Source organism: Triticum dicoccoides, chromosome 4A (assembly GCF_002162155.2).
Source record: "Triticum dicoccoides isolate Atlit2015 ecotype Zavitan chromosome 4A, WEW_v2.0, whole genome shotgun sequence".
Classification (NCBI taxonomy): domain Eukaryota; kingdom Viridiplantae; phylum Streptophyta; class Magnoliopsida; order Poales; family Poaceae; genus Triticum; species Triticum dicoccoides.
The window spans coordinates 172919105-172930493 of NC_041386.1; the positions used below are offsets into that span (position 1 = coordinate 172919105).

The 11389-nt window shown below is 44.6% G+C and overlaps 1 protein-coding gene across 1 annotated transcript; it reads right to left on the minus strand.

The window, feature by feature from the left end:
* Window positions 1-249: 249 nt before the first annotated feature.
* LOC119285572 (thioredoxin-like 1-2, chloroplastic) lies at window positions 250-2142 on the minus strand. Its single transcript, XM_037564875.1, has 4 exons — window positions 1809-2142; window positions 1357-1533; window positions 1083-1247; window positions 250-784 (listed from the first exon to the last, which is right to left on the minus strand). The coding sequence occupies exons 1-4, from the start codon at window positions 2034-2036 to the stop codon at window positions 524-526; spliced, it is 831 nt and encodes a 276-aa protein (XP_037420772.1). The 5' UTR covers window positions 2037-2142; the 3' UTR covers window positions 250-523.
* Between the last annotated feature and the right edge of the window lie 9247 nt (window positions 2143-11389).

Below are 11389 nucleotides of genomic sequence, written 5' to 3' on the forward strand. Positions count from 1 at the left end.
TTTCTTTCGCCCCCTTCCCATTTTGTCCGATTACAAAGCCCAGCTCCAATATCTAGAAAAGAGAAGTCCTGCTTCAAACCACAGAAAGCTATATGTACCTGCTTCCTGAGTTCTGACCACGCAGAAGGGAATGCAAGAACGCACCAAAGGATTGTACCTGTTTGAACTACAACCACGACACATATTTTGAAGTGAGGGAGTACATATTAGCAGGCGGTGAATTTCAGATTCTCGAACAAGCAAAACTACTAAAGGGGAACAAGGCAGGCACGATAATTCCAATTGGCACTCAGATTTAACCCATACAGCTACCATACAATTTACTGGCAGAGGATTACCCACAATACTTGCTGGTACTACTAAAGTACTGCTTCTACTTCTACGCTTCTAGCGGAGAGGCGGGAAGGCAGGCTTGACAAGTAGTAAAAATCTATCAAGCCTGCACTCTACACAACCATGAGAAAGTACAACCTGTACACACCAACAACAATCGGGAAACTGTACAGAACCAATGGACGCGATCTCATCTTCCTGATGAGACCAAGGTCCTCTCTCCGGAGCCCTGCCGCACCAATGGTTTTGCCGGTGGAGGAAGCCTTGGGCTCCCAGGAGCAATGACCTCGGAGTCTCCACTCGGAACTGATTCTGGCAGCTTCGTGTAGGTGAACTGCAGGTCCTTGTTCGCAGCCAAGGCCAGCAGCTCAGACTCCTCGAGGCCCCTGGTTGGGCCAATGCTACACCTATCCGGATTGTGCTTGGCAAGCGCATCCCTGAACTTCTTTATCTGAAAAGACAATTGCCACCATAGTAAGCATCTCATCAAATGGTAAATCATACGCTTGACTACACGTCTAGAATAAGATGAGACCATAATATGTTCCTTCAAATTCAGTGAAAGACCTTCGATCCCTACACTACCAGTAAGCTCCAAGTAACGCTATATGGAAGGCTTTCAAAGCCTTGATAGGTAAGTTTGGGAGGATCTCTTGGAACTTAAAACATGGTTTGTTTGTTTCTGACTCCTCTCGCGGTCTATAATTCACAGGAGCATGAAAGGGCACATGACCAGATTAGTATCTTACGGTTGCGTTAGTACAGCTGAAGCTGCAGAGGCGGCCCTGGGCTCCCCGGTAGAACCTGAAGAAGGGCAGAACATGGACATGGAGGCTGTAGCACATCGATTTGTGTTCCTCGTAGTTCACTTGCAAGAACAGCACATCTGGGTTCTGTTCCGCAAACTGGCAAATCTGCATAGGGAAATAAAATAATTTAAGAACACCGCAAATTTTTACATCACACGACGGTGGAGCTTCAGAACTGTAGTATTATCAACATTTCCGCAGCCATGATTTTCACCTTGGGGTGGAGGGCACGGCAGCCGCCGCAGCCAGGGGAGAAGAAGTCAACGACGACGAGCCTGTCGCCGGCGTTGGCCAGCGAGTCGACGAGGTCCTGAGCGGACTCAATCTCCCTCATGTTGGGCTGCAGACCCTTTTCCCACCACTTGGTGGATTTCGCAAACGCAAGATTCATCTGCGACAGAACATACTGGCTCAGCATATTGGCCCCGCACACCACAATAGTCGGAGATTAGTTGCAAAATAGCAGAAAGTCAAATATAGGTGTTCAACTCTGCATGCGGATGAGATTCGGATAGAATGACTATATCAGCGAATTTATCGCGGACAACAGGTTAAGTCAGGGAAAATATATATAGCAATATAAAATAAAAAATAGGGCACCGACGATCAAAAGAGAATCGCAGCCAACAGAAAAATGAATAAACTAGAGCGGAAAATTAAATTTACCTGCACCGGTGAGGCGACTAGATTCCGGGAAACGAGCTTGGATCTCCTGGGACCGACCGTGAGCCTAGCGCCAAGAAACGGGCTCTTCCTGCCGATCCGCACGGCCGCCGGCGCGCAGGGCGACATGCGGGCCGCCACGGCACCGCGCCGCCGGGCACCAAATCCTGCGGCCCGGTTGCCGCACGGCGAGACCAGGGTCCCTTTGGCCACCGCCTGCACCGTCGCCATAGCCGCTCGCCGTCAAGAGAGAGGGAAACACAGGAGGAGAAGCCGAGAGGGAAGAAACGCAAAGAGAGGAGAGGAGAGGAGAGAGGGGGGATTGGAAGCGGCGAAGAAAAGTAGCGCCTTTTAAAAAGGAGGCCCACGGATGAAAGCAAGCAACGCGAAGTAAAAAAACTGCCGCGTTTTCTTCCCTTTTTGCTGGTAAAATGTCCCCCGCCGACTACTACCAGTCGTCCGACGCATCGATGGGGCGCCCGATGGTCGCCACGTAGTCAAGAAGCTTCTCGTCTTCTTTTTTTTTCGCAGCTGCACAGGATGGATATGTACCGGATAAGGATGATAAATTGGGGCTCACAACTCACGCGCCCGTAGGGGTAGGGAAGGGAGACGCCACGTGTGGGAGAGAGAGCTGGGTGTAAACACTCGGGGACTCGTGGCAGTTTCTTCTGGTCATGGATGAGGTTGAGGCCCCCACGTTCAGCGAGTAGTGGCAACCGGATGGGTCACCGTTGAACCGTGATCGGTCGGTTTTCGTCTGGTGGTACACCTCTTTCCTTCCACGTCGACGAACTAAGTGCCACACACAGAGATACCAAAAGAGTAGATTCTACTCACATGTTACTTTTTGATTATTTTCTACTCCTTACATTCCTTGAACTAAATCCACGACAATAATTTTGAAACTCTCGCGAAGGTTAATTCGTGGTGCTGGTTTGGAAATCGACTTGATCTCATAAATAGATTTTTTTAAACGAGTTGGCAAAAGAAAACCACTGTTGTGCTTATCTGCACAATTGCTAAGCATGCTTAGTTGTACGCAGGTGCTAAATTTTTGGGCGAGCTGAACGAGCAGCTAGACCACTACTATTGATAGTAAACTGATTTGGATATTGGATATGGATGATATTATGCGGTGAGCTTTTAGCGGCCTCCTATTCATAGTAACCGAATTCGGATAAAGGATGGCTTTGTGTGGTTGAGTGATAGCGCGATTGTACACGCACTTGCAGCTCTCTATTCATAGCTGATGATACCATGAACACGAACATGAGTTATCTACTTTAAGACCCGGATGCGGTTCGAACTAATTGTCGGCCGTGAATACAATCACATCACATCTATTTGCATTCAAACTATTTTTCCAAGGTTTTCTTTTGAAGACTGGCCGTAGAACAACCGTTCTGCTATATTTTACTCATTATTATAATAAAACAATAAAGTCAATCCAAGTACAAAGAAAAGGAGAAAAAAATTAGGAAAAGTAAACTAATGAAACAAAAGGGAACAAGAGGCACTCAACTAATTTCACTTCTAGGAATTATCTAATGGATCAAATAAGAATGTCAATCCAGTCATTCATAACCGTAGACTTAGCATCTTTGAGTCTTGAACTGATAATAGAAGATCTTCCTTCAGCAAAAGTATAGGATCGAGAGTATATTGACCAGACGGCGGAGGGGGGGTGAATGAGAGATTTAAAATTTCTTTCAAAACTTGAAATCTCTCGGTACAAGACAACGGAAATAAAACTAAGAGAGAACAAATCTCTGAAAGAAAATTACTCTACAAAGTAAATATGACAAAACAGATAGACTAGACGAGCGACTATATGTAGGAGATGATAATCTTGCGGGTATAGAACCACAATACTTTGAGATCTATGACGAAGACAAGGAATGGAAACAAGATTACCAACATCGATAGAATTATATACACAAAACAATACACACAACACAGATGAAAAACATACACACTACCGAGGGATGTTCATGAGAGAAATGCTAAGTTGGATGACTAGATGGCATCAAATATAGAGCAAACGAAAATATAGACAAACAACCCTAAGCACGAAAACTGCAAATATACAACACGACATGGTTACAACAATGATAGACATGCTTAAATGATTCCTGATGGAATTGTACCGAAGAACAACACAACAGATATATCTCAGCCGAGAATAAATTACTAAAGATAAATGCGGACACAAAAGTAACCACGGGTGCTCGATGGCGACAGATGATTTGGTGACCAGTTCGCTCTTGTGCAGACGAGCTATATCTAGTTGGAGGGACTTGTGATTAAATACACGAGATAAATTTCACTCGGGGTAGATTCTTATTGGCAATCTCCAAACCTTTAACACAGCTTGCTTACGGAGACCATAATTACTCTTGCTCCTCAGGCAGACGCCTAAACATCTAGAAAGTTAGCAGCTCTCAAGAGTAATAGGCACAAGAACTCTCAACTTAGATCTACTCTGATGCTCGACCACAATCTAAGTTATCTAGCTCTTGGTTTTCTCTCAATGGATTTACTCAAATCGCTCAGAGAGGGGTGCTTAATCAATGTTCTTAAAATTTCAAGCAGAGCTACCAACCATCTTAGTTGGTGCAGGTTGGCTATTTATAGCCACCGCAATCCCGAATTGGAATGACCAATAAGGACCTGAAGCCCAAAGGATGCCCAACCGACATGTTTCCAATAAGGACCTGAAGCCCAGAGGAAGCCTGAATGGCAACTTTACTTGAGGAATAAGTAAAGCTGACTCCTCTGCTAGAGCACTTCTCTCGCAGCCTAGAAGAACATCGTCTCTGGCTGGAGAGTGAATACTTTTCGATTGATAAGATTTTGTAGGATCGAAAGTATGTCTAGAGGGGGGGTGATTAGACTACTTGACCAAATAAAAATCTAGCATTTTTTCAATTTTAAGTCTTGGTAGATTTTAGCAACTTAGCACAAGTCAAGCAATCAACCTACACATGCGAGTATAAGAGTATAGCAGCGGAATGTAAATCATTGCATATGAAGGTAAGGGGAGCAGTTTAGAGGGAGCAAACACAATGTAGACACAGAGATTTTTGGCGTGGTTCCGATAGGTGGTGCTATCATACATCCACGTTGATGGAGACTTCAACCCACGAAGGGTAACGGTTGTGCGAGTCCACGGAGGGCTCCACCCACAAAGGGTCCACGAAGAAGCAACCTTTTCTATCCCACCATGGCCATCGCCCACGAAGGACTTGCCTCACTTGGGTAGATCTTCATGAAGTAGGTGATCTCCTTGCACTTACAAACTCCTTGGTTCAACTCCACAATCTTGACGGAGGCTCCCAAGTGACACCTAACCAATCTAGGAGACACCACTCTCCAAAAGGTAATAGATGGTGTGTTGATAATGAACTCCTTGCTGTTGTGCTTCAAATGATAGTCTTCCCAACACTCAACTCTCTCACACAGATTTGGATTTGGTGGAAAGATGATTTGAGTGGAAAGCAACTTGGGGAAGGCTAGAGATCAAGATTCTTGTGGTTGGAATAGAATGGTCTCAACACATGAGTAGGTGGTTCTCTCTCAGAAAATGAATGGTAGAAGTGTAGGCACGTTCTGATTGCTCTCTTCACGAATGGAGGATGGGTGGAGGGGTATATATAGCCTCCACACAAAATTCTAATCGTTACAAACAATTTACCAAACTCGGTGAGACCGAATACACAAACTCGGTCATACCGATTCAGTTCAAAATATGAACGTTAGGCTTTTCGGTGGGACCGACATGTCAACTCGGTGGGACCCATTTCATTAGGATTAGGGCATAACGTAATCTCGGTGAGACCGATCACATAAACTCGGTGAGACCGATTTCTGTAATAGGCAAACTCGGTGGGACCGATCGCTCATTTCGGTGAGACCAAAATGGTACGAAAAGGAAACAGAGGGTTTGCATTGCGAACTCGGTGGGACCGATCGCTCATTTCGGTTAGACCGAAATGTTATGAAGGGAAACAGAGAGTTTGCAATCTCGTCTCGGTGAGACCGATATCCCTATCGGTGAGACCGAACTGATTAGGATTTCTGGCTATGGCTATGTCAAATGAACTCGGTGGCGCCGAATAGATCAAATCGGTGGGGCCAAGTTTGACTTTTGGTTTGGGACATATGTGGATATGAGAAAGTGGTTGAGGGCTTTTGGAGCATATCACTAAGCATTTTGAGCAAGCAAGCCATTAATTGACACCTCATCCCCTTTTAATAGTATTTGATTTCCCTATGGACTCAATGTGATCTTGGATCACTAAAATGAAAATGTAGAGTCTTGAGCTTTCGCCAATATGTGTTCTTAGCATTTTGAGGGGTCTACATTCCTAGTCCATGCCATGCCAATCATTGAACTTTCTGAAATGGTCATCTTGAAAGAGCATTAGTTCAATGAGCTATATGTTGTTAGGAATTACCAAAACCACCCAGGGATAGTTGCACTTTCAATCTCCCCTTTTGGTAATTGATGACAACATATTGATCAAAGCTTCGACAAATGATAATACGATTGAAATACATCGTCGCGTTGAGAAGTATGTGAATGCAAGTGCATAGTCGATTAGGATCATGGGTTACTCTTTCATGTCACATACATCTTGGTGGAGCGCAAAATGATAGAATATGAAATATGCACTCATCACCAAGGCAAAGTGAATGATCATACATAAGAGATAAATAATAGCATCATTCAGGCACAATCATTAAAGTATGATATGATCAAACACATGATCAAACGAGTATCTCACACATAGAAACATAGAGTATCATTCAAGCAAGCACACAAATAAGTATCAACCAAATAACAAAGAAGGAAAAGAAGCAAAGCTCTCTCTCTCTCTCTCTCTCTCTCTCTCTCTCTCTCTCAGCCTATGATCTATACACTTTCTCCCCCTTTGGCAACAAGTTACCAAAAAGCTCGAAAATGCATAGTGCTATGCATCTCTCTAGGCTTGATCTTCGGGAGGAGGCGTTGAGAGGACTCCAAGGACGAATGCATCTGTAGAAGTTGTTGGAGCTGGTGGAGTGGCAACTGGAGGTGGCACTGATGTTGTGGCTGCAGGTGCTGATGTAGTTGCTCTTGTGTTAGTCACTGGCACTGTAGCAGATCTCTGTCCTCTTGGCACTCTCTGAAAGGCATCCGTGATAGCATGCCCTTTCCTCTCCTCAGCTTCTTCCTGGAGCTTCTCAACTGCTATCTGCCTCTGTTACTTTCAAGTCAAGATTATAGAATTTAGTCTCAATGATCCTCTCTAGGCTTTCTTGGTTCTGAGTCAGGGTGGCCAATCCCTTCTCAATCCTCAATGTGGCAGGAATCAGATATCCAAGTTGGTCTTTCTTTAACTTGAGGAACACTTGAGAAGCTTCTTCAGCACTTGGCATCTTTGTTGCCTTCTCAGCTTTAGCTTTCTCCCTCTTCTCTTGAGCCTCTGCAGATGTGGGATCTTCAGCATTCATGACAACTGTGTTGTCCTCAAAATCAGGCCTCAAGGGAAGATGTTTCTTGTCCAACAAGTAGGTGCTTGTGCCCATATTGGAGTTGATGAGCACCTGCATGTGTGGAGCACACCCACATGACCTCTTCTGATCTGCAGCTATCCTCTTGATTGTCTCAACAATCAGACTCATCACCTTGAACTTCTGGGGCACATCAAACAACTGCAGCAGGTTAATGGAGTGGCCTCTGATCATTCTATGATCTCCTGACTTGGGCAACAAGCTATGCCTCAAGATTGTGTTGATGGTGGTCAGGCCAGACAATAGATAGTATACGGAGCCCATCTTGTGAGTCTCCAAGGCTTTGTCAGGAATCTCCTTATACATGTTAGCCATGGAGTTGTGATCCTTCTTCTTCTTCTTGGCATATACATCTATGTCATCTTCATGCTCTACAGGGGCATTTATCATCTTTGCCCACTCAGCAACTGTCGATTGGTACCTGGTACCCTCAGACATCTAGACAATTCTTCCATCAGGATATAAGTGTGCTGTGGAGTACAATTGCATGATACGTTCATCATTCCACTTGGTCAATTTCTGACCCACAAATTTGTCTACCCCACATAGCCTGAAGCTCTCATGCACTCCTGGGAAGTGGTCTTCATTACTGTCAATATACTTCCAGTCCACCCACTTCATATTGCAGACAATGGGCTTCTTATCTAGCAGAATGGTCTCATAGAAGTCCTGCTGCTCCTTGGTGTGAAACCTGTAATCCATAGCAGTCCTTCTCCTCACAACATATGGATCAGATTCTCTCCATAGTCTGAGAGCTGCATCCTTTCTGATCTTCATGTTTTCTGCTACAGGATGATTGTCATCATGGTATGGGATCTTGGGCTTGAGCTTCCTAAGCACTTGGGCTTCAGCCTCTTCTTCTTCTTCCTCAACTTCAGTCTCAGGCATTGGGGCCTTGTTTTTCTCCTCAGCTGGTATATTCCTTGTGGTCCTCTTTGGTGCAGTCTTTGGAGCTGGAGCAGAAGCTTTGGGGGCAGTCTAGGGCTTAGAAGGGGCACCCCAGACTTGATGGCATCCCCCATCAGCTTTTGTGCCTTGGGTGCTGGTGCAGCATCCTCTTCCTCTTCATCCTCATCCTCAGCTGGATCTACCATCATAGAGGATCTCCCAATGACTTTGGCCATAGTCTTCTTGACCCTTTCTTTTCTCTTCTTGCCCTCACCAACAACCTCTTCAGTTGATTTGGAAGTCTCAAGAGTGGAGGCTCTGGCTTTTGAAGTGGGCACTCTCTTTGCAGGAGCCTTCTTATGCATACCAGGCTTGGTTGAAGCAGTTGTGCCAAACTCTTTCTTGACAACCCTTTTCTTGGAGCTGACCTCCTCCTCAACAGCTACATAGTCTTCATCTTCGGACTCATAATTTTTCTTCCTCCTCTGCCTAGTAGCAGCCTTAGGCAGGTTGCTAGGAGTACTTATGTTGCCATCATCATAACTGTCAGAGGAACTAGTGCCCTCACTCAGATTCATCTGCTCTTCTGACTTATTCTGACTGTCACTCTGATCATACATGGTTGACACTACAAACTAAAAGCTGACCTTGTGAATAGTTATAGATGAGATAGATTGGATGAGCATCACAAAGTGCAGAGATTTTTCAAAACAGATGAGTCAATAACTTAGTTTTAGTTTTCCACAGAAAGCATTTCAGAGCTACAGATTTGTAAACTCGATGACACTGAAGCAACTTTTGGAGTCTAAACTAGTGAAATCGGTTAGACCGAGACACATTTTGGTGACTCCGAGATTGCTAGGGTTTCACTAAGAATTGAATTTGGTCACACCGATTTGCAAGCTTCGGTCAGACCAAAAAGTGCAAGTGCAATGGCCTAGGCCAAATCGGTGAGACCGATTTCCACAACTCGGTCGGTCCGAGATGAGTTCGGCGGAAACCTAACCCTAAATTTTCGAATCAAATCTAGTGTAAAGGAAGATTTCACTGGATAGATTGATCTCATATGTGGTAAGAAACATGGCATTGACCTTGTGCTTAGAATCAGAGGTAAAAAGAATGCACAAGGGGTCGAACTCATACCCTAACTCGGCGATGAGTTCACTACGGCGGAAACGGCGGTGTTGAAGTTAGTTAACGGCGACGGAGACCGGCAGTGGGAGGTTGCTGGCGATGAGAGGACGATCCGGAGACCCTAAACGACAGAGCAGGACATGCGCGGGCGAAGTGGTTCTGGAGAAATTTCCAAAATTTGACCCGTCGGTATATATATCCTGACCCTGTCGGTGTGACCGAGTGGAACAAATCGGTGGCATCGAGATGCAGAAATCCCTTAGCTTTTCCTTTGCTCATTTTCTCCTTTATAGAGGCAATCTCCTTGTTAGTCTTCTGGGCTTCCCTAATATTATCCATCAAAGTAGACTGAATCTCCAATGCTGCTACATAGCCTCTTGGTACTATTTCCAAACATAGCTCTCGGAGATTTTCGGCTAACTCCCTTGGTAAATCTCCCGTCATTAGTGTGTTGACATGACTTTTACAACTCAACGCGTCAGCTACTATGTTAGCCTTTCCAGGGTGATAATGCAATCTCATATCATAATCCTTGATGAGTTCTAACCATCTCCTTTGCTTGAGATTTAACTCCTCCTGCGTGAAAATATACTTCAAACTCTTGTGATCCGTGTACACCTCACAATGGTTTCCAATGAGAAAGTGTCTCCAGGTTTTCAGTGCATGCACTACGGCTGCTAACTCCAATTCATGCGTAGCATAATTTAACTCATGAGGCTTAAGCTGTCGTGAGGCATATGAAACAACTCTTCCTTCCTGCATAAGCACTGCTCCAAGTCCTCGACGTGAAGCGTTGCAATACACCTCATAATCCTTGGTCTGATCTGGCAAAATCAGCACTGGTGAGGTAACCAAACGTTTCTTCAACTCCTGGAAACTAGCCTCACATTCCTCAGTCCATATGAACTTGGTATCCTTTTTCAACAACTCCGTCATAGGCTTCACAATCTTTGAGAAATTCTCAATAAATCTCCGGTAGTATCCTGCGAGTCCAAGAAAACTCCAGATCTCTCCAACTGTTGTTAGCGCTTCCCAATTCGTCACGGTATCAACCTTAGTGGGATCTACTGCTATACCTTCTCCGGATATAACGTGTCCGAGAAATCCAACTTCCTTCAACCAAAAATCACATTTGCTAAACTTGGCATATAATTGGTGTTCTCTGAGCTTTCCAAAAACCAAACGCAAATGCTCCTTATGCTCCTCTTCATTCTTCGAGTATACCAGGATATCATCGATGAACACTACAACAAACTTATCCAGAAACTCCATAAACACCTTGTTCATCATGTTCATAAAATATGCAGGGGCGTTAGTCAGACCAAATGACATAACGGTATACTCGTACAGCCCATACCTGGTGGTAAAAGCCGCCTTAGGTATATCATGTTCTCGAATCTTCAACTGGTGGTATCCTGATCGCAGATCGATCTTGGAAAATACATTAGCTCCTTGCAATCGATCAAACAGATCATTGATCATCGATAGTGGGTACTTGTTCTTGATGGTTACTTCATTCAATCCTCGATAATCAACAACCATCCTTAACGATCCAGCCTTCTTCTCCACTAGAAGTACTGGCGATCCCCAAGGTGAAGAACTTGGGTGAACTTGGGCGAATATATCCTTTATCCAGTAACTCCTTAATCTGCTTCTTAATCTCCACCAAATCCTTTGCGGGCATCCTATATGGTCTCTTAGATATTGGCCCTGTGCCTGGCAAAAGTTCAATCAAAAACTCAATATCTCTATCTGGTGGCATGCCTGGCAACTCCTCTAGAAATACATCAGGGAAATCTTTCACCACTGGTACTTCCTCCTGCACAACTCCTGTTAAACAATTTACTTGAGTCCTTTTCGGCACATGTCGGGATACATACTTGATCCTTCTCCCTTTTGGCGTTGTAAATAAAATTGACTTACTGGCACATTCAATATTCCCTTCATACTTGATAACCAATCCATGTCTAATATCACATCCAATCCTTGGGATTCCAATACTA

What these genes read in the sequence shown, in the direction of transcription:
- LOC119285572 (XM_037564875.1), bottom strand. Translation starts at nt 2,036, where the DNA reads ATGGCGACGGTGCAGGCGGTGGCCAAAGGGACCCTGGTCTCGCCGTGC. An exon ending in TAGTCGCCTCACCGGTGCAG is followed by an intron (nt 1,534 to 1,808) that starts GTAAATTTAATT and finishes GTTCTGTCGCAG; the next exon opens with ATGAATCTTGCGTTTGCGAA. An exon ending in GCCGTGCCCTCCACCCCAAG is followed by an intron (nt 1,248 to 1,356) that starts GTGAAAATCATG and finishes TTCCCTATGCAG; the next exon opens with ATTTGCCAGTTTGCGGAACA.